The sequence below is a fragment of the Uranotaenia lowii genome, chromosome 3 (genome assembly GCF_029784155.1).
Source record: "Uranotaenia lowii strain MFRU-FL chromosome 3, ASM2978415v1, whole genome shotgun sequence".
Lineage (NCBI taxonomy): Eukaryota > Metazoa > Arthropoda > Insecta > Diptera > Culicidae > Uranotaenia > Uranotaenia lowii.
This window is the reverse complement of record NC_073693.1, coordinates 33,125,074-33,148,666: the sequence shown is the minus strand read 5'-3', so window position 1 is coordinate 33,148,666 and position 23,593 is coordinate 33,125,074. Positions and strand designations below refer to the sequence as shown.

General features: G+C 37.9%; 2 protein-coding genes across 4 annotated transcripts in view; one reads left to right on the top strand and one right to left on the bottom strand.

Annotated features, from left to right (window-relative positions):
• LOC129751321 (tafazzin) overlaps positions 1-9,884 on the top strand; it is a 47,225-nt gene extending 37,341 nt beyond the window's left edge. For all 3 annotated transcript variants that reach the window (XM_055746755.1, XM_055746754.1, XM_055746753.1), the window contains 2 exons: positions 8,290-8,542; positions 8,603-9,884. In XM_055746755.1, the coding sequence (XP_055602730.1) occupies positions 8,290-8,542; positions 8,603-8,659 (310 nt within the window). In that variant the 3' untranslated portion in view covers positions 8,660-9,884. The remainder of the gene's footprint in view (positions 1-8,289; positions 8,543-8,602) is intronic.
• Positions 9,885-10,206: 322 nt separating this feature from the next.
• Positions 10,207-23,115, bottom strand: LOC129750680 (death-associated protein kinase 3). The gene is made up of 3 exons (XM_055745682.1): positions 23,015-23,115; positions 22,554-22,952; positions 10,207-11,395 (listed from the first exon to the last, which is right to left on the bottom strand). The coding sequence occupies exons 1-3, from the start codon at positions 23,017-23,019 to the stop codon at positions 10,432-10,434; spliced, it is 1,368 nt and encodes a 455-aa protein (XP_055601657.1). The 5' UTR covers positions 23,020-23,115; the 3' UTR covers positions 10,207-10,431.
• Positions 23,116-23,593: the final 478 nt, after the last annotated feature.

Below are 23,593 nucleotides of genomic sequence, written 5' to 3'. Positions count from 1 at the left end.
GAGAGAAAAATTGGAAACATAGCTGATATTTCAATCGCGTTTTTCTCGTTTCCACGTTTTTCATATGGGACCATCTTGCTTGGAACGGCAGTCAACGTGGCTGAAATTTCAAAAATCATACAAAAATCAGCAGTGAGTAATTGAAGACGGTTGTTTCTCCCTTTGATTTTTAAGAAATTTTCCACAAACTTGACTTTGACTTGATTTTGAGAAAATCTTTTAAAATAAAATCAGTTAAAAAGATCGTTAAAATAGAAAATCCAGCATATTTATGTTTCAATACATTCGAACCGATTTGATTCCAAAGACTTTCAGTACAACCATGACCTTTTCACCATTTTTATCATATGAATTTTTAAACAGTCAAATTTTACTGAATGATGATATAATATTCAATAAATTGTGTAATCATCGACTCTGTAAAAGCTGTCTCCATTTACCGCTGGTTTTTCTTATTTATTCTGGCCGGACCAAATTTACATATATACCAAATTTTCATACAACAAACTTCAATTCAATCATCATTTTACAATATCGAAAAATCGAGTTATTTTAGAAAGAAATAAAAAAAAAATCTCTAATACTAACAACAGTGATACAGTTCCATATTCTAGAGTTTGACTTAGGTTTTTCCAACTTTTTTTTCTCTGTTGTGGTATGAGCCTACTTGGTTGAATGATTCAACTGAATCAAAGCAATCGAAAGATTCCTTTTAATTCAACCACGGTTGAATTAAAAGGAATCTTTCGATTGCTTTGATTCAACTTTTTTTTATTTTTGAAGATACTGAATTTGAGTAGTTGATATGGATAGCCCCTTTCTCCTGGAATCATTTGCTCATACCTCAAAACATCTATGTGCAAATTTTCATCACGATCCAATGTATAATAAATAACGTCAGTATCGCGAAAACAATATTTGTCTTGTATGTCCCCTTCCAAAGGGGTCATCCGAAAATCGAAACATTTTTCATCATCCCTGGTCCTCATGAGCATACATGCCAAATTTAAGCTCTCAACCCCATAACACGGCTTAGCCTATTGAGAACAAACAAATCCACAGAAATTACTTTTTTGTCATAATTTTTTTCTTAGCTTCTAATGCCTTTCCTTTTCTAACTTGTTAATTTGAATGCACCACCCCTTTTCTAAATCCATGCTATTTTGATAACGCTCTCTATTTTCTTGAAATAAGCCAACAAAATTTTCAAAATAGGATATTTTATCAAAGTTATTACAAGTTTAGCAGTGCAGCATTTCAGATGAAACCGAAACACATGGTGGGACCTATGAAAGTGCTATGGAACGAGAGCGATCACGTTTAGAAGCATTCTTATTTATATATTCTACCGCTAATTGTGTCAATCGTAAGTGGTACCCCAGCAAACATGAAATCGTAACAGAAATGATAACTTAAGTTGTTCACATTGGTGTTGCGAATCGCAATTCCAACTGCATAGTGAAAAGATCGTATAAAAGGTCGTCTAAAGTTAGTTGAATTAAATTTTATAGTTTAAATCGGATATGATAGAAAGTCCGCCATGTTTGAAAATTTTGAAATGATTTTTCTCCCGCGCAGGCTTCAAGTGAGAAAATCATCGTCACGTTCTCTCTGCAACCAGCAGTGCATCCAGATGGCTAAAAATCATATGGGAATATTGTCCAATGAAAGAACTGGAAAATATTGTCGCTGGCAACGATTTGAACGCTACGAGAGCAAAATCTTGCGCACTCTTGCATTCTTCCGATAGGTACGAATAAGGTGTCGGATAACGCCCAACGATCATTCTATAATGTATATGGGACGTATATAAAACATCATACAAATATAGCTACAAAAATGTTTGCTGGAACACGTTAGCGTATCAAAAAATCTCAATCTTGCCAATAATTTTGATAATTCAAATCACACAAAACCAACGACAAAAGAGAAAAAAACATTTTTTATGTTTTATATAACTTTAAAAATCACTTTTTTTGTTGGAAAAAGTGTAAATGTTGACAACTTTTACAAAATAATTAATTAAAATATATGAATTGATTATTTTTGAAACTTTTTCAATACGTTTTGATGCCAACAAGTACTGCTTCATTGTGTAGAAAAAAGTTTTTTTTATATCCAATGGGGTTGTTTTAAAAAGCGAACAAAAACAGTCGCAAATAAGTGAATTCACGTCACAAAAAAGGATTTTTATAAATTTTACTAGAAAACGTTTACATTGCAATTAAAAACAAATGATGAGAGGATTCTGAAACATTAAATTTTGTAGAAATTGGTTGGAATCCAGCTGAGTCACAACACCGCGAATGAGTGAATTCACGTCACAAAATTTTATTTTTTGTAATATTTTATAAGAAAAATATGCTCTGAAAGCTGTTTTGACCCTCCAGATGGTCGGATTTCCACAAATTTTTGCTGAATCTTCAAATAAAGACTCCGAGAAACAGTTATTTTAACGTATAATTCCTCAATATGGTGCTATTCAAGTGCCAGTCAAAATAATGAAAAAGTTAGGGAAAGATACTGAAAATTTATGATTCTACAAGTCAGAATAACAAAATATCACTTTAAAATGATACATAAAATTTCAAGGTTCTGAAGAATTTCTCAGAATAATTTGAAATTTCGTGACGTGAATTTAGTACACTACCCTGTTCTGTTTTAACTGATTGAAATCTTGTCACAACTTTGTTCGTTGTTATTCAATCGAGAAGCTATGAACGCTTATTTCCACAGAGAGAACAGGAAATCGAAGTGATATGTACTGAAGTCAAAAATGGTCAATTCTAGCGTTAATTCACGTCACAAAAGTGATCGATCACAACACAAACAACTGAAATTTTTTAATGATCAAATTATATTCATTTTGGAGAAAATTCAATTTGCGACCGTTTGCTACTATTTTTTTCCATTTTCAAGTAAATTGGTTAACTTCTAGAATGGTAACAGTTCCGAATAGTCCGGCAAAGCGATTTCAAGTCATGGTGGAATGTGTCTTTAGTAATCCAGACGAGATTTGTCAAAGAAAATTTTTTAGCTGGAATTCTACTGGGTACCCGCTAAAAAGTTAGTTCCGCAGTGCAATACGAGATTTTTCGAAATTTCATTTTGTTAGCAGTCTAATTATTTTGAACACGATTTGACCACCGCATTCTGTTTATTTGAACGACGAACCTACAGTTTTTTTTACCTTGTAGACATGAAGTAAGGCGTTCTTATTTATCTGTTGGACAAATCAAAAATTGACCTCTTTTATCGCTTTTCCAACCGAAAGCTCGGATTGCTGTTAATTAAACCCCTCGCATTCCCTACCTTCATGGAATCAATTGTTTTTGCTCGTATTCAAGGACACATGAGTTTGCTTATATATTGATGAACAAAAACTAAATGAAATTCAGTGTTCCTTCGTATGAAGCCAAGCTTAAAACCTTTCGTTATTTGTATACAGAAATGTAGGTGTTGAGAAGAATTCAGCGTGTTATTTAAGGCAAATCCAAGTTCCGATGGCTCAAGACGTTCGTTGACATTTTTTACAGAAATTAATGGAATGGATCCAAACGTGATGTAAAAAGACTCATAGTACTTGAACGTACGGAAGCTATTATTCGTTCTATGAGGTATCAATTTAAAATTCATTTGCAAAGATCTAGACGACTTCAGAATCAACCGTTATCAGCGTATCGACTGTTCATTTCTTTGACATTCTTCACATCTTGAGGTCGTTTTTTATAAGGTCTTCCGCTCTTCCACCTACTTGGGTGCCAAATCCGGATGGCTAACGGTGACGAACGGATTGACCCACTCTCTCAAAATCAGAAACTTCTTGGTGAATTTCGAGACCCATTGCGTCCTGAGGTCCTCGAAAAACATCTACCTTATCCTTGGCTGGCGGTTACGTAAAGGTTTCCAGGAATCTGCTTGAAGTCTGCCGTGATACACATCTCATTACCCATCTATAACAGTGTGGCTTGGTGTGTCTCGAGTTGAGGACTGCTGGACCTTAACGTAAGTAGTCCGGCTCATGTTCTGCCACATCTCGGACCGGGTCGTTTTCGTTGAGTCGAGAGCATTTCCGTCGAGATGTTGGCTTCCGATCCACAGTCAGACGTTCTTTGGTCCCTTGATCGAGGCTAGAAAGATAAGGCATACTCTTCGATAAGGCATAATCATAATCTTCGGGAGTATTCAAGTAGTGCCGCTTCCTACGGTGAAACTGCGGAGATAAGACAATACCATTCTCGTAAGGAGGAAGGAGGTAAACCACTGTCGGGGGATACCTACAAGTAGAGAGGTTTTCGATGCGGGGTGAGCCTCTCGAGTCGGTGTAGGATGTCGTCAATGTTGCGAAACATCCGAGTCGTAGCGTTCGAAGTCCCGAATGTGTCCCGTGTAAGGCGCGAGTCCAGGACAAGCTGTTCTCGATCTGGCAACCCTAGGTTACCAGTCTTTGTATCTCTTCAAAGAAGAACGGACGATGGTCGGAGTAGACTGACCTCATCGACGAAGGGCTGTCAAGTAGAGTGCGTCCGACTCCGAGGTCTGAGGCAATATTTTCTGCGTAGCGAATGCCGTGTTCATGCGTAGGATGCTCCACCTTCGGGAGTATTTGAGTAGTGCAGTTCCCAACGATCGAAGGTGTGGGTATAAGACTTAACCTTCTTCGTAGTGTAAATCGTTGAGAAAGGGTTATTCCACGATCGGAAAATACCCACGGGTAGAGTGGTTCTCGACGCCGGGTGAGCCATTCGAGTCTGTGTAGGATGACGTTTTTGTCGGGAATCATCCGAATGGTTGCGTTAAGTCGGATAAGCTGCTTTCGATCGGCACACGACGGGCATAAGGTGGCAAACCTTGAATCCTGGAGTTAAGAGGTCGGGCTTCGAGTCGATAGAGGAGAGGTCAGGCATCGAGTCTTCAGAAGCTGAGGTTTTTGTGGTCAACCGCGAGTCTTTACGATAAGAAGTCGGATCTAGAGTCACAAAAGGAGAGATCAGGCCTTTAATCAACAAGAGGACTAAGAGGAGGGGTATAAATGTTCGAGTCATTACGAGTAGAGGTCAGATCTTGAGTCACTAGTCGAGTCGATGCGAGAAGGGGTCTGAACTCGAGTCGTGAAGGGTGTCCACGATGAAATTGCAACACACAAAATTGATTCGCACAATTCGAGTTTTCATCCGATTGCCATCAAATTTTCAGGGATTGAAAAATAACTATTAAATTTCATTTTATTGGTATTTTATTTACAGTCCATACGCAAATGCCCACACCTTGACCTTGACCCCGGCCATAAGATTCTGCACAACTTATGGATCAACCGTTTTTGGCATGTAAACCCATACTTTATCCAGTCCCTCGACTGTCTCCACTACCTTTGGGCGTTTAAGCATGTGCTGCTTCATAATTGTCCAGCACAAAATTGACCTTATTGTCCGCATACCACTTTAGCGATTGTATCACATTTACCCGAAAACCATTGCCCAGAATGAATTTTTCCCAGAATGACAAATACCCGAAATCAAAACCCAGAATGAACCATTTCCCAGAAAAAAATTCCCCAGAATGCACCATTTACCAGAATTTTTTTTCCCAGAATGGACCATTTCCCAGAATTTTTATCCCCAGAATGGAACATTTCCCAGAATGGCACAAATCCCAGATTTTTTCCCCTAGTATTTTTATTTGTTTTTTTTTTCCTAAGGAATTCTCATATATTTCATATGATTCGAAATTAATTTTTTCAAAATGATTTTTTAAATGAAACTACTACTTTGAAATTTTCCAACTAAATAAATTTATTTCAGAACCAATATTGTGCTTTGTTTATGGTTTGGGTACTTTAATTGATTCAATGCTTACCATGGTCCTTTAAAAAACCGTTTTGGTATCCGACTCCTCACGCTTCGCGTTCGAACTTGCAAGACGTTTTGTCCTTCACGCTGTCGCGTGGCGGACGGGGCTAAGGGATCACCCCTAGCTTTCACGCAGACCTAGGAAGCCCCGGCAGACCTAGACCAATGTCTTAGGGCCGCCGCTTCCGACGGCGGGTCGGCGGCCTCCTCGGATTTGGGAGCTTCGGCGGCTTTGTGCCGCCTCAGCCCCTTCATCCTCGTTGGTTACGGCTTTGCCGCAAAAGAATAAAGTTATGAAACCCCATTTTTTTGTAACAATTCCTTTTTTTTAAATAATTTCTAGTAAGGATAAATGTTTTCAATTTTATGGGAAATGGTTCTTCTGGCGAAAAATTTCTGGTACATGGTTCATTCTGGTGAAAAATTTTTTGGGAAATGGTACATTCTGGCGAAAATTTTTCTGGGGAATGGTTCGTCTGGGGAAAAAAATTCTGGGGAATGGTTCTTTCTGGCGATTGGAATTCTGGGGATTTTTCATTCTGGGCAATGGTTTTCGGGTAAATGGAGTACAACCCACTTTAGCACGTCCTTGGAATAATGGCATGAGGCCAAATCCGGCCAGAACATTGTTGGGACGTTGTGGGCCTTCAGGAGAGGAAGCAGCCGCTTCTGGAGGCACTCTTTCATGTACACCTGTCCGTTCATCGCGTCCTGGGTCACGAAAGATGCACTCCGCTTCCTGCACGTGCAGACGGCTTGCCAAACCAGGAATTCATTCGCAAATTGGGACATCTTCTGAGTGCGGCCATGCACCGGAACGCTGAACTTTTCCTTGGCCGTGAAAAACAGGTCGCCGGCGATCTGTTTGGAGTCGGCCTTCACATATGTTTCGTCGTCCGTGATGCAGCATTCAACTTTCGTCAGCATGTTGAGGTACAACTTCCGGGCACGGGTTTTGGTGGATTTGTTCTGCTTCTCGTCGCGGCCTTTTGTACCTTGAACGTTCGAAGCTCACCCTTAGTTTTGGTCTTCTGGACAAAACTTCGGCCTAGGTTCAGCTTCTTAGCCACATCCCATTTCGGTTGAAGGCCCCAACTACGCGATTTTGATTTTTGGTGTTGTACGGAATACTTTTTCCTTCGCTTCTGGGCTTCCGATCGGTGGTCAATTGTTCCTCGAACCGCTTAATCACTCGCGACACCTTGGAATTCGCAATTCCCAACGTTTTAGCGATAGAACGATGCGGGAGATCCTTGTTCTCGTGATTTCGATTCATTTCCGCGAGTTTTGATCACAGGACTTTAAAACTTGCAGAATGTAAACAATGCAACTACTAAACTAAATCCACCCAAATTTTTATTTAATTCTACCCAACGGTTAATAAATTAGAGCAATTTCATAGTGTGGCAATTTGCTTCGGAATTCAATTCGAAAACCGGGATTTACCACCTGTGGTTAACAACCAAAAAAAGATGTTCTGTGAAACGTTCTATTATATCGGGCATCGAAGAGTTCGCGAATACCAACTTTTTCCCGATATCGCGATCTTACAGATTCTAATTTTGAAAGTACTCGGGCAAAAGTTTCTCGTAACTGCATTGTTCTTCTGACGACATTTTTAAATCCTTCGCGCACCTGATGGAATTAACTGACAGCATGTAAACAAAACACACTAAACTATTTGTACGCAAAATTCTATTTGATTTTAACCCAATTTGTTAAAAGTTGATGCAACATCAGTGTGTGCGTGCGGTGTGTGCATATTTCAAGAAAGACATTCTTTAGCACAAATAATTTAAAACTAGGCAGATCTTGAAGTGTTTCAATTTGTAGTAGAACTCCACTTATCCTAGCTTCCTTGTTATCCGAGCCATCCATACAAAATCCATGTAAAGTTGAGTTTTATCACCGCGATATACCTTTTATTATGCTTTTTAGTCGACATAACTCAGCATAACTCAAATGTGATACATTTTATGAAGAAACTTTGTTCTACATAATTCGGTACAACACTTTCAATAATTCAATGATATTAAATTTGAAGAATTTGGTCCAGTCGTTTCTGAGATAGAGAATGCCAAATTTTGGTGTTCCCTGGCTTAGATTTCTTCGCGGTCCTTAATGTGTTAAGATAAAGACTGCTTAATTTAGATGTTTCTTGGCGCGGTCCTTAATTTGTTAATACACCTTCAGATGACTGCTTTTCGAATTTCAATTAAAACTGTCCTTTAAGCATTTTTGGTACAGGCCTAGTTAGGTTAGGCAACGTAAAATTTCTCACTCCGTCAACTTGATTTTGTTCCAAACTCATATGCTTATCTTTGTTTAGCGCATTCCATCTAATGAAACATGAGCTCATAAACGAACAAAATCTAAATAAGTCCACGACGGTTATTACTAACACAATCGCTTTTTCTCCCCGACCTCCTGTTGGCCAAAGGTTCAAATGGGGCGTAGGACGGATCATCTACGAGACGCCCATCTTGCCGATCATCATTCCCATCTGGCACATCGGCATGGAAACGGTACTGCCAAATGAGCCACCCTACTACCTGCGAACCGGCAAGAAGCTCACCTACAACTTCGGCAAACCCATCAATCTGAACGATCTGATGGAGGGACTACGGCGGGACCCGGTCAGCGAAGAGGACGCCCGCCGAATCATCACCGACAAAATCCAGGAGGAGATGATGGTAAGTTCTTCCTTTTTTGTTAATTTTAGAGGATTTTTTTAAAAAATTTTTAAATTTTAGACGCTTAAGGAGGAAACCGAACGACTTCACCAGGACTACATGAAAAACGGTAGCTGAGAGGAGGCCAACGGTTCTCCGGAACAGGGCGAACCAATGGTTTAGGAAAAAGTAATGGTCTCGGATCACCCACCACGAAGGTGGATGGATTCCGATTGGACGGACGAACAACAATCGATGCAAGCTGCCCCGTCATTTTCGGACAAACTGTTTCCACGAATTCGTAAAGTGCAATTGACTATATTTTTGTTCAATTTTTGAAAACAATTAAAATCAAACGTCATAAGGAACAGTTGTCGGAAGTTGGGGGCAGGTTACTGGAAATCTTCCTTTCAACAAACATCTTCCTCTAAGAAGATGATAAAAATAATTTTGCATGATTTTTATTCCATCCACGTTTCGCAAGAGGTTGATTAGAAGTTGGTTCCAACCATTTATTATGTAAGATAGATTTGATAAGTACGAACAACGAATTGATCCATTTGCATGTAATATTTTTCACCCAATTTTTCATCCTATCAAATTATCAAGACAGTAAACGATAAGCATTAAAGTACCTCTACAGTTAATTCCTGTTTAGCTTACTTTTTCAAACAAGCAGCTACTTTTAATGTAGTTTTTTTTCGGTAAAAACACTATAGCAAAGATTCGACTAGAAACAAGTCCATTGAACAAACTAGCAAAATTTAGAAAAATTAACGAAACACTTAAAACCTGCAAATTGACCAAATTCGCCATAATACAACTACCTTTAGAACAGCTCGAAAGTCTATTAACAGTCGCCATCAAACAGGAGATGTCGACAGCATTTTTCATCTACCTGCGCGTTAAATTGCTTATTATGGTAATGTTACACAGTTAAGGCAATAACAAACAAACAAACAAAAAAACGTAGTTCAACAGTACCTACACATATAAAAAACAAATTTAGAAGTTAACTTACGAAATACGGATCGCGTACCAAAGTCGATCGATTTCTAGTCAGTCGAGTGAGCGAATTGAGCGTGCGAGGGATTTGACTTGGCAATTGTGTGTTCTGCAAGCGAGATGCTGATGAATAATAAAAAACGGAGATAAAAAAAACAAACCTATTAGAACAAGAGTAGATAAGTGCTTTAATACTAGTAGCAAGTTATTAAAGTGAACAACCCTTTTTTTTTGGTTAGTGAAACGTTGCGGTTAATTTTCCATGTTTAAGTGTTTCGCAAATAGGGCTGTAGTTAGTTTTATTCTTACTTGTGAATTACAAAAAGGCGTAGGATTACAAAAAAGTAGTAAAGACAGATTAACGCGTTTCTTATTTGCGATGACAATACCTTTCTCTCTTTAAAAAAAACGTGGAAATGGAAATCTCAAATTTGAATCTAAAATAAAAATTCAAATTTTGGAAATCGAAATCAGAGTACTTAACCTAAATTTCCATCTGCAATCTGCTTCTGAGACCAATATAAATTCTCAATCCTGAAAAGGTTCGTGATAAGGATTCGCGAAGACACTAATAAATTCGATAAGGCCCAAATTTCACAATTTACATATTTACATTTATTTTACAACACACAGTGATACACAATTATGAAATGGATAACCTGAAAGACATGTTTTTTTTTCTTTCTCTCGAGTTTCCATCAATTGCGAAACTTTAAAATAATTGAAATTATTTTTACAATTAAAACGAAACTTCCTAATCTAGGAATCCTAATCCTACTTAAAAACATTGGTAATCTACTAACGTAAATTGGCGGTAAAACACAGTTTAAAATTTGCAGAATTTGCATCTGCCTAACAACACATTAAAAACATACACTTACTATACATCTAATGAATGGCCACGACTATTTACAACAAACTATTCGTTTCAACATGCTGTGTAAGGAAGATCTCACATCGCTGGCAACCGGGCGTGCTGAAGCCTCGTGCTGCCAGCATTTGCTGTACAAGTTACGATACTCCTGACGGATGAAATTCTGATCTGTTGGATCTATCCCGCTGATTGTATCGGTGAACAATTTGTTCAGCTTTTCAAGTGAAAGGGCACCATTTTCCGAATCTACCATCAATTCATCAACGCCATCAGAATCGGGAACCACTTGGTGCTCCACCAAATCAAGGCCTGGTTCCTGCAGGACCTCATCCATAACTTCGGTCGTGAAGTCTACAGCTGGATTCGGTCCATTGGAAGCATTCGAGGACATCAGAATGCTACTGTGATAGCTCAAATAACAATGGCCATTCGTTTTTCTCTCTCCCACTTCCAGCGAATTGTCACTGCGCTTTCGCGTTCTAAAGCAACCAACCCCCAGGAGCGAATTCTTCCTCGACGGCACCTCAACCGGTTCAGATCGTAGAATCTCAGCCGTAGTTACACTATCAGGACGCAGTCGCTTTTTAACCACATTATAGGCAACCGCTTCATTCGAGGTGATAGAATCGTACGGATCTTTAAGTTCGGCCAGTTGCCACATGGTAACCCCGAACGAGTAAACATCGGCAGCTTCCGCAATCGGACCGACTCCACGCAAAAGTTCTGGTGCCATGTACCGGATGGTGCCCTTGTTGTTGTTGTTGATGTTCTGTAGGTTGTTTCCACGTTTAGCATCCAGCAGCTGAGAACATCCGAAATCGCACAGCTTGCACAAATAATTACGGACCCGGGGTGAACCGGTGGGTATTCCTACCATCGAGGAAGGTGCCTCCGGAACCAACAGGCATATGATGACGTTTTGCGGTTTAACGTCCAGATGAACAATGCGATGGCGGTGGCAGAAGCATAAGCCGTTGATGATGTCGCAGAGAATTCTGTGGATTAATTATCATATTTTGGGAATTTATCTACAAGCTTCAGTATTTATAGTTTGAATGTTTATCTGGAAAAATTTCCGGAAATATTGAGATAAAATTGCCTAAATTCAACCAGTTTTTGTTTGAAAAACTTGAATATTTAGTTTTTTATAAGTCTTAGTCTAAGATTTCTTCGTGATCCAGAGCTGGAACGAGACAGCAGTTCATATTAAGCGAGAGAACTGAACCCCAACCTCCCACCCTTCTAGAACATATAACAACTAACAGTAGGTGCTCTTGATGAGAGGATGAGAGATAAAGGCATCGAAAACTCTATGAGTTTGGACGATCTCGTAAACTACGCGATAAACCGCGAAGTCTTACTGAAGCAGAAGGAAAAATTACCTCCGTTTAGATCCAAACCCGGTACCGTGGCTTTGGATTGGGCGCCGAAGTTAAAGCCAAGAGGTGGACATTATACACAATCGTTCAGGCGTGATCCGAAATGGAACAGTAGCAGAAGAGCTGAATGCATTCGTTGTGGATTATTGGGGCACCATTCAGAATCCAAGGATTGCCTCGCACGAAGCACTAGATGTGGCACGCTTGGCCACTTCGCAAGAAAATGCAGTGGCGAACTAAAGAGCGCATCAAAGGTTCGGTTTTCGTGGAAGACCCCCGGAGCACTCATAGCTCTCCCCCGGAAGCGCTCATATTTAGCTCAATATATTCGCAACAGCGCCGTGAAAAAGCATCTTTGGAGGTAGAATAAGTTTTTTTTGTTTCTCTTTAATTTTTTCTGACTTTGTCATGCATTATTACTTAACATGAATTAAATGAACAAAATTATCAAAACCAATGACAACTTTTTAGAATTATTTGTTTACTATTGGTAAAGGCCACAAGCGACGGAACAATCATGGGCTTCATAGGTCAGCTTCATTCAACACGGTTACCGAGCAAGTACTTATATGCAAGACTTGTTGCTTGCAACGCGAGAATTTTCAAGAGGAATTTTTAGTGTGATCGAAAATTACTGCATATTATTTCAAGAACCCACTGCAAGTGCTAGTCATTTTCGAAGCGTGGGTGACTATACAAAGCCGAAAAAACTACGCTGAGTTTTTCGTTGTAAAAGGTGCACAGAGATCTTTGCTCAGCAAAAGAACCGCAGAGGATCTTAAAGTCTTAAAAGTGGGACTAGAAGTTCACAGCATCGTATCGCACAAAGACCCTTTTTCCAAAATTCCCTTATAATCTTCTGAAATTATCCAACGATCTCACTATTGCCCTCAGGAAAGTGGCTTACCTGAAAATTCTGGTTGCGATGGAGGACAAGGTTAACCAGAAAGGACCAGAAGGATGGATCGCGCCAAATGGTTGACAAACTACTCAACAAGCTAAAAGGAGCGATTATTTTTTTTTCAAAAATGAAATTACCTCCGCATATTATAACGAAAAACTACATCCGGCGTCAAGCGAAATAACAACGTTTATGACGGCTAGAGGGCTTATGCGGTTTAAACGACTCATGTTCGGCATTAATTGTGCGCCGAAAATATTTCAGCGTATAATGTGTGAAATGTTTGCTGACGTTCAAGGAGTCGTCGTTTAAATCAATGACGTTGTTGTTTGGGGATCTACACGAGACGAGCTTGATGAGCGGCTTCGAAAGGTTTTGAGTATCCTGGAAGCCAATCAGGCTTTGCTCAATAAGAAGAAATGTAGAGTGGATACTCCCGAGATACTTGGCTGCAAAGTTGGTGTAAATGGAATTAGTCTGACAGACGCTAAAATTGCGTTTATCCGAAACTTCGGGATATCCGAGACGAAAGATGAGGTACGTAGTTTTCTGGGGTTAATAAAGAGTTGTCCAACGCTGTGCACCGCTTAGGATTTTTCGATCCCAATGACCATACAGAGCCCTATTTTGATACGTCCACCGTGGGTCTTGGCGCTGTCTTGATCCAGAGGGACAATTCAAACAAACTTAGGATCATTAGATCCTAACGAAGACGTACCATCGATACATACATTGATAATATCACACTTTAAAGGCTTGTTGGAGACGATCACACATTTTGTTTTCGAGACATTGAGTTTCAACATTTTAAAATCCAGCCATTTGCTTAAGTTGCTAAGATCACAGTTCAGTTTCTCTACAGCAACATTAACATTATCACGAGCAATAAATATCACAGTATCGTCAGCAAATAAATTGATATCACAGTGTTTAAGAATTCTTTTCATGTCGTTAATGTATAAAATAAAAAGCAAAGGTCCTAAAACACTTCCCTGGGGTACACCGGCCATGGTTTCTTTGGTATTAGATATCACAGTAGCGTATTTTGTGCATTGATATCGACATTTTAGATGCGATTGAAACCAATTGAGAGCTGTTTCCTTTATACCATATTTCCGCAGAGTTTTTATCAGATTTGTGTGTGAAATCGTTTCAAATGCTCGTTTCAAATCAAGGAATACTGCGATAAGTTTCTGCTTTTTTTCCAGCTTTCCTTTCCATTTTGCCAATACTAAGTTTAGAGCGGTTTCACAAGAGTGGTATTTGCGATACCCACTTTGTTCTGGGACAAGCAATTTATTAATATCAATATAGTCAAGCAATTGGTCTTTTACTGCTATCTCCAAAACTTTCTCGTACACCGGTAGCATGTTAATTGGACGAAACTCTTCTGCTTTCGATGTTCCATTAACTTTCTCTATTGGAACAACCATAGATTTTTTCCAAGAGTGGGGAACAATTCCAGTCAACAGTGACTCGTTTATGAGGTTCAAAAGATTTTGGCCAATAACATCAAATCCATCTTTTAATATTCTGCAGTTCACCTCATCTGAACCAGAAGATGATCCCATTGTCCATACTATTTTTTCAGATTATCAAGCGTGATGGGTGAAAAATTGGCAAACTGGCTTTGAGTGTAAGGTCCGCCAAGTGGTATTGGTTCGGGCTCTATCTTTATGGAATTGCTTATATCTTCGATGCTTTGAACAAAAAACTCGTTAAATTTATTGGCAATTTTAGTTTCATCTTGCTCATCTTCGCCGCAAAACTGGATAAACTTAGTTTTCGATACTTTTGGATTTATAAGGCTCTTAAGAATTTTCCACAGCTGTTTACTATTGTCTTTGTTTTCATCAATAGTACGCTGAATGGATTCTCGTTTTTTCCTCGGCAGGCAACATGCATATTCATTTCTGTACGTTTTGTAAACTAACCATGAAAAGTATGTGTTTAATTTCAAAAAATTTTTGTATGACTTGTCCCTCCTTCTTTTCATTTGAACAAGTTCAATACCATACCATTTACCTGACTATTGAGCTTTTTTATGTTTAACAGTTACCAGCTGATTTACACACATTTTCAAATGGTCTATTAAACAATCCGCCTTCTCATGCAAATCCTTGAATGACCGATTTAAGTTTGTTTCTTGAAGGCGTTCCCTCAGCAAAGCGAGCAGACTTTCGCGAGAGTAGTTTTTCCAACACTTTACCCTTATGGACATATCATCAACATCATCACATTTGTTTTCAACAGACAGACATAAAGTTTCGTGGTCAGATATTTTAAAATCATTGACAGCACAAACATTGATATCACAGTTCGAGAATACCAAATCAATCATTTTTTGGCTAGTACGTGTTATACGAGTGTAGTCTTTTACATGCTGTTTGAGGTAGTACGAGTTCATAATATTCCTTAAGTTTGAAGAATCATTCGAATTCAACCAATCAATGTTGAAATCTCCGATTATTATGTTGAATTTAGACAAATCAACAAATTCATCAAGCCAGTTTTCTTCCAAAACCTTCAGAAAATTTGCATCACTTTCGTTTGGCGAATGGTAAAGGATACCGTATCGACCTGCAGTTTTTCCACTTAAAACTTCAATTCCGAGAAACCAATTTTTATCTTTTTGTACATTTAGTAGGACCTTATATTTTATGCTTTCGTGAATATATATCATAACGCCTCCTGTGTGTCTCGAATCAGAATAACAACTTATGGATTGAAAATTGGGTATTTGAAAAATATTTTCGCCCAATGTTTCTGTTACATGCGTTTCAGAGAGCAGAACAAGTTTCGGTTGAATTGTGTGCATCATTAATCGAATTTCCTCATAATTGGTTGTCATACCACCACAATTTAAGTAAATGATCGTTGATTGACTTTTGCTAGGCTTTAATGATTGCTATTGAGTGTATTCTACAAAAGGCTGCTTATTTGCCACCAGTTTTTTGTAAACAGGACAATCCTCGCTATATGCAAAATGATCGATAGCCAAATTCATTTGCCGTTCCGTGTTGATATTTTTGCAATTAATACAGCTTCTAAAATCGGACTTACAATCTGAGGTTCTATGGTTCAAAACGCAACGTGAGCAGATTTCATCGTTTTTGCAGTCTATGCTTTTATACCCATAAGCACAACAATTGAAGCAACGTATTATGCTGAAGCATTCAACAACTCTGCATCTATCAGGAATCAGGAATCTACTGGCATAACTTGTTACAAGATTCAAATTATCGATTTTCAAATAATCGTTTTGGTCTGTAAGGCATTGTTTTAAGTCTTCTGCCGATATTTTTTCTGATAATCCTGTTATTTTAAGACGTGGTTTGTTTGGTTTAGATTTCGTAACATCATATTTTTGTCCTAGTAAACCCTGCACGTTTGAGACTACTGATTCTAAGTTTTCGGAATTATCAACACCAAGAATGACTCTACCATTATTTCCTTCTCTTACTGTTTGAATTTCTACAGCAGATCTATCTACTTTCAAACGTAAATCTTCTTTAGTTTCTCTAGAGGTTTGTTCTACTTCTTTCGGCTTTACTATAACCATTGGTTCTCGTTTTTTCATTGGTGTTTTAACAAAAAAAACGATTTTTACCTTTCAAAAGATCAGCAAATGTAGGAGTTTGGCTGCTCTCTATAACAATGGGATCATCTTCTGGATTTTTTTCTAAGCATGCTCGTTTTCTGGATCTTAAATTTGAACTAGGACCTGAAGGAGTACAAACATCTAAAACTTTTGCCGGTTGCCTTGCAAGATTTTTCAGATTTTCATCCAGCACATTTTTTACAGAATCAATGATTTTTTCTGCCTCTGATTTCATCATTTTTTGTAAATTTTCTTCGTTTTCTTTCAACTTTTGATCAATCTCAATTATCAAAGTGTTAAAATTTTCATTTACGAATAACATGATATCATTTAGTTTCTTCATCACATTATCAGTTCCGATTCGATTTTCACGACAATCTTTACACACAAATTTCATTGCGCGATTTTTTTTCCATACATTTCAGCCCATTATCATCTAAGCTATCGCAGCATTTCACATGCAAAATTGAGCCACACGTCCCAAAACATTTCACTCTTGCAGATTCATCTCTTATTGCTTTTGTGCACACAATACACGTCAAGGTCAACGACATTTTTACACCGAGTGTAGTCCTGCCGGCCACGTGCTCTAATATCACTTAGCGCTGCTCGAATGTGTTCATTTTCAACGAGGATATTCTCAAAACTTTATCTTAAGTTTAAGGACATTCACTCTTCGTCTTCCAACAAAACTTTTAAATCATTAGAAAGGAAATGATAAACCCTTTCTAATCATACGAAGTTTTTTATTTTTCAACTACTTTTTCACGATAAAGACAGTTAAAAATAAACTCATTACTTAAAACAGTTCTACATACGTATCAGGTTGTATTCAGATTAGATATCGTCCATCGAGGCCATGGGGTGGTTTCGATGAAACGAAATCTCAGAGAGAAAGTGTGGTGGTCCTGCATGGACCGCGATGTTGAGCATCGCGTTCAAGAGTGTGCGAGTTGTGCCTCGGTGAGTCACCGAGAGCCTCCTGAACCGATGCATCGTAAGGAAATGCCAGATCATGCATGGCAGGATATAGCTCTGGACTTTTTCAGTGCCAAGGAATGTGCGACGTTCTTAGTGCTCGTTGAATATTCTAGTTGATTTTTACCGTTACCGAAATGAAGTCTACTACCACGAGCAAAACTATCGAAGTGTTGGCGGGCTCTTTGAATATGAGCATACGTACCCAGAAACAATTCGCTCCCCTACTGACCCCAGATGAACGGCTTGGTCGAACGTCAAAACAAGGGGATTTTACAAACTTTGAGAATTGCCCGTTCAATGAAGGAGGACTGGCGAAAAGCTACTCTTACAAATTGTAAGTAATAAAAATAAATAAATAAATAAATTGTAAGTTACAATACTACACCACATTCTGTCACAGAAAAATCGCCGATGGAACTGCTAACTGGACGATCAGTGAAGGATTTACTACCGTCACTAAGAACTGAACCCTACTGGAATCGTGATGAGGAAACGCGTACGCGGATAAGCGACGACATGCGAAAGTGTCAGATATAGTTGTAGGAGACTCTGTTATGTTTAAAAGCTATGAGGCGGGAAAATTAAAGCCCAGCTTTAGACCAGCCACACGTAAAAGCGGGAATGATGTAGTAGTACTAAGTGAAGACGGTGTCAAATACAGACGCCCTATATCGCATTTAAGGTAATACCCAGTTTTAGAAGTAACAAAAGAATCAGGGAAAGCTTTCAATAACAGCAGATTCTGACTCAGAACCAGTTATCGTAAGAAATACTTGCGAGGCTCAGTTCAGATTAAATCTCCACCATCTAAACCTCTGGTGAGATCTGCAAAACTGCCCAAGTAACCATAAGGCCGTTAAAAATGGCCCTTAGTCAGCCTTATAGTCGAATATAGAACTACTTCACAAAGCCTGGAAGCTCTATATTCGACTAAGGGCTGCCCAAAGGCCATTTTTGGCGTGTATTTCGGCCGATATACGGCCGACTTTCGGAAATGTCAAAATATTTCACAGTGGGTACAACCCCCTGGTTAAAAAAAAAAAACAAAAACAAAAATAAATTTTTATATGTTTTGTCTTGTTTCCTCACCTTTTCCTCATCTTTTTTTTCCCAGATAATGATTTTTTGTCAGTTGAAATACTGCTGCGGAAGCAGGAATCGAACTCTTAACCTACCAGTCCTTAACATCCATCACCGCCTTTGTTACTTGCACCATTTCATCTATGCATTATTGGTGGTAAATTTGTCATATTTAAATGCTCTTATTATATTCTAAATGAAAATTCTTATTTAAGCCGATTTTGATAAATTTTGAAAAAAATTATTATGGTTTTGTCAGCACTAAAAGAAAGTAAACAATGAGCATGACTTGATGATTGATTTATTCAAAAAAATTTCCGTATTATAATAATTATTAATATAATCAATATGATACAATCATCGCTTTTAGAAAAACTTTCACCAGCAGCACCAAATTCGCTTGTCTTCATTCCTCCACAGTCAACCACCGGCATTCATTGGTCTCAGAGAAAGAGTCAGCATCTGGGTTGTCTGCGTTGGTAGACACGAAACATTCCATGACGTACTTGCAAAAGTTTTCTGGATCCAGAATAATTTGTGCAATTGGAATCCAACATCGCGACTGGATCCTGTTGGTCCATGTCCATGGATGTCGCATACTCTATAGCGCTTGCTTGTAGATCCTGTGTGAAGAACAGATTTTAAATGATCATTTTTCAGTTCTGATCCTGTATAAAAACATAAATATTTACTGTTTTTTCTCGTAACGAATCAGCCATCCAAAGTTGAACAGAAAGAAAATCTCACAGTTCAGTTCCTTCCAGTTTGTTTTCGTTTAAAATGACATGTTCGAAGCATTGACGTCTACCCCACTAAGCTGTCATGCACAGAGCTTGGAAGCTCTAAAACAGCATTATTCACCGATATACTGCTTATTTAGCGGCTATTAGCTAACAGGGTCTGTTGGCATTTAAAAAAATATTATATAAGCACTCAAATGCTGTTATCCGTCCGTTATGCGGCTTATAACAGGGCTTAATGGTTTACTGGGTGCCTTCACGTTACAATGATTTACTTGTTTTTTCTCTTCTCGTTAACGAGTTTTGATCACCGCTGATTCTTATTGGCTTTTCTGGTTGAGGCTCTTCGGTGAATTTGAAATCAAATAAAAACAAATCTTTTGACGTTTCGACCTACTACCTTCAGCCATCCTCAGAAAACTATATTAGAGCACCTGTATCCGTGGTCCAAACAGCCGGTTTAGACCCAAATTCCGACCCAAGCAACCGCACTGGTTATCGATTATACCAGTTTCAACTCAACTTTTTTTAGATCTGGAATAAGGAATGATCCAAAACTGATGAGATTTCGATCCAATATGACGCAGTTCTAAACCGTTTGACAGTTAATGGAACACGAGTGCAGTTGCCAGTTTTTTCATTTGATCGGATCTTATTTCTTCGGTTAAATTCTTGTATAAATTAGATCCAAGAATAGACCACGGATACAGGTGCTCTTAGAGCAATATTCCATCACAATATCACTGCACTTACAATTGTATCGCCGCGTGCTTCCTGAACGGCTGTCTTACTTGATTTAGACGCCAGCTGCTAGAAGCGATTTAAATTTGACTTAAATCAAGCAAGACAGCCGTTCAGGAAGCACGCGGCGATACAATTGTAAATGCAGTGATATTGTGATGGAATATTGTGAAATTTTTTTTTAATTTAAGTTTTTGTACTCTAAGAGCACCTGTATCCGTGGTCTATTCTTGGATCTAATTTATACAAGAATTGAACCGAAGAAATAAGATCCGATCGAATGAAAAAACTGGCAACTGCACTCGTGTTCCATTCACTGTCAAATGGTTTAGAACGGCGTCATATTGGATCCAAATCTCATCAGTTTTGGATCAATCCTTATACTTTATACATGTGTTTTGTTATCCTTTATCTATGGGCTAGAGTAGGGATGTAGGATATGCGCTATTGTAAACGACATCGTCTCGCCCCTTGTCTAAGAACCGAATGTATATGAGCATTGAGCAATCAAGAAACGAACGATTTGATACAAGTTGTCAGTTAGGTTAGGGTTGCCAACCGTCCCGCAAAAACGGGACATGTCCCGCTTTTTTAGAAAATGTCCCACCGTCCTGCTTTTTTCTCAAAATGTTCCGCCTTTTTTCTGAGAATTTTTTTTGTGGTAGACTCAACCTTCTCCGATTCTTCTCCTTCAAAATAGTTGGTCAGTGTTTGATGAGAACACTTCTTATAAAATCTCTTCTCGATCATTTTCGACTGCGATCATTTATTCTCCAATCTTCTTTTATCTAACTATGATTATCAAAACTAGAAATAGTCTTACTTAAAGAAAATGACATTCATCGATAAGGCTGTTGATCTGAATAACAATTTTATGAAGTTTCGCTGATTTACACTGAAAAAACCTAAGTTTAGCATCAATTAAATTCATTGGTTCAACACAGTAAATAATTCAAATATGTATAATGTTTTTTTTTTTGTATATTTTCTCCTCAAAAATAAACATTCAGTTCAAGATTAAATAACTCGTTAAGTCCTTAGGATTTAAGGTTGCCAGAATATTTTCCAGACCGGACGAATCCGGGCTGTTTTATTTTGAAACCTGGCAAAATACAGGCATTAGATTTCAAAAATTCTCATGCAAAATTCGGATAATATCCTGCCAAATCCACGGAGTTAATCAATAAAAATACACATATTTTTCAACAAAACACATCAGTAGATTTTACATCGTATTTTAGACTTACGAAATGCTCAAAAAATCGTTTTTTGACGTAAAATTAAAAATTATAATAACTCAATTCATGTTTGTTTTTGTTCAATTTTGAAATGAACTGAATAAATGTGTGCAGAACTCGAGCATTTTTTACGAAATCCGGGAACCAGGCCGGACCAAACTTTTCCTAAATCTTGTGTCAAATATCTGAGCAAGCCCGGGTAAAATCAGGAAATCTGGTGAGCTTATCTTAGCATCACCATAACAATCTGGTTCAGTTGAGCGTTCTTTGGACACGTTCTAGCAATGTTAATATTTTTCGATTGAGAAAATATTGTTTAAATATTCCAATGATAGCGGATAGCTCCAGATGTTACTCCTGAATCCTACCCGAATGCCTTGAATGTAAAGTCAAATGAAGAAATAAAATTCTGGATAAAATAGAACAGGACTTCTGAGCAGAAGTAATTTATTTTCAATCAAACTATGAATTAATAGACGAGTTAAATGAAATAAACTTCGTAGATAATCAAAAACGGTCGTTAAAAAATTTAAAAACTTTCTACAAATTTCGGATTTTAAATTACTCTGAACTCTCTGAACTCCAAAATTTTTGTCTTGAGTGTTCGCAGTATACATAGATGGAAGTTTGCTTGAGAATTTCATTTTTTAAAAAAATTTCGTTCATCAATATTTTTTTACTATCTATGAATTATTTCAGCTAAAGGAACATATTGTACATTTGTATTGGAATGCTCATAAAAATTAGGTTTTCAAGAGATTCTGAAATGTACCGCATTTTGGACTATGTCCCCCTTTTTTCTGAAAGTATCTGGTAAGCCTAAGTTTGGATGGACCGTTAGAGACAGCAGCCTAATAAACACACGTGTCCATTTAACGCCTAATCCTAATCCTAATCCGATCAACCGTTAATTGAATATTCGTGACTTAATAACTGCATTGTTTATTATTCATCAGCATGTGTAAAACCTTCTGAGAACTAGCAGTAAATTTTGCAATTCAGAAAGGCGTTGTTGAAACTCAGAGCGATATTGAAACCAGTTAAGGAGAATTTAATGTATTTTATAAGTAGTTAAAAAAATACAAGTATTGCCACGCTTTTTTTTTTCAAATTTCAGTTTTCAGCCTTGTATAAAAGATACTGTGCGTTTCAAAGGTTTGTTTTTTTTTCATTCGAATCTTTGAAAGATATCTCCTGAATCATAAATTAACATGATCAATCTTCTGAAGACGTTTATTTCTTTTTCAGATGAGGAATTGAGATTCAGATTTAAAATTTGAGATTTAGTAGTCAGAAGTTAGATTCATATTTGATAACCGATTTCAGGTTTATAATTCAGATTTAAAATTACCATTCAAAAATTTCAGATTCAAAATTAAGATTGAAATACGGAGCTGTGTTCCAATTCCGAAATCCTGATACAAACCTCTAGATATAGCCTATAGGTAGTTCCAGGAAAAAAAAAGCTTCAACAGAATAAGTTTGAACTTACAACAACCGATGGTGGGTTCCGATTTCGTAGTTTTCATTCAGCACACTTTGCAGGCAATGACCGTCAAAACGTTCCATGATGACCAATCCGTACTGAGCTCCAGAAATTATCTTCAGCACCCGAACAATGTTCTCATGGCGCAACTTAAGCACATTGCCCTCGTTTCTAAGCGAATCGATCTTGCTTCGATGGTGACGCCGATTTTTCTCTACAATTTTCACAGCAACGGGTTTGCCCCGGTAGCGAGCTTTGATAACCACACCGTAGCTCCCTCGACCCAGCACCGTGTAGCTACTACGGTGCTGCCCGGTCGAATATTGGTCCCGAAGGAATCGATCTCGCTGGGGAGTGTCGAAATCGATCTCGACCCGCGGGATCGAGAGCTGGTTCGAGGGGTACCTAAGAAGATGGCCCACCGGTAAGTTAAATAAATTTCATCATTTTACTCAATGTTTACCTACATCATTGCTGGAATGTATTTTTGTGTGACACATTGATTGTTGGTTTTGTGTTTTCAAACTGGGTACAAAGAGTTTAGAATTGGTTACAGTTGTTATTTTACAGTTGAACAAAAAGATTTTACAAAACTAAATAAACGTTTATCAAGGAGCAAAGTGTTTAGCAAAACAATGATTATATCAAAAACAGCCATACGTCTTAATGTTATTGTTCATATAGTGGAATAGTTTTAACGGTTTTAACGGTTATAGCGAACTTCTCAACAAAACTGATTATTGAGCCTCTTCGATCATCGTTGGGCTACAAAGTAGGGTAAAAGAAATGATTCTTTAAAATCAAAGTATACTTTTAGGCGTTTAATGGGTCGCAGTCGTAAGAATAAAATGTATAAACATGTGAAATTTATTTATTTTGCTTGAACTTTAATTGCTTCAAAATAAATTTAGTAACGAATATTTTCTCAAATGCAAAGTTTTTGCGACAATATTTTTTCAGGTTGTTTCGTTTCAGTCAACTTGGAGTTCCAGTATGCGTTGTCTTGTAAGAACGTCAAAATTTTCGGTCCGTTATTGTGAACATTA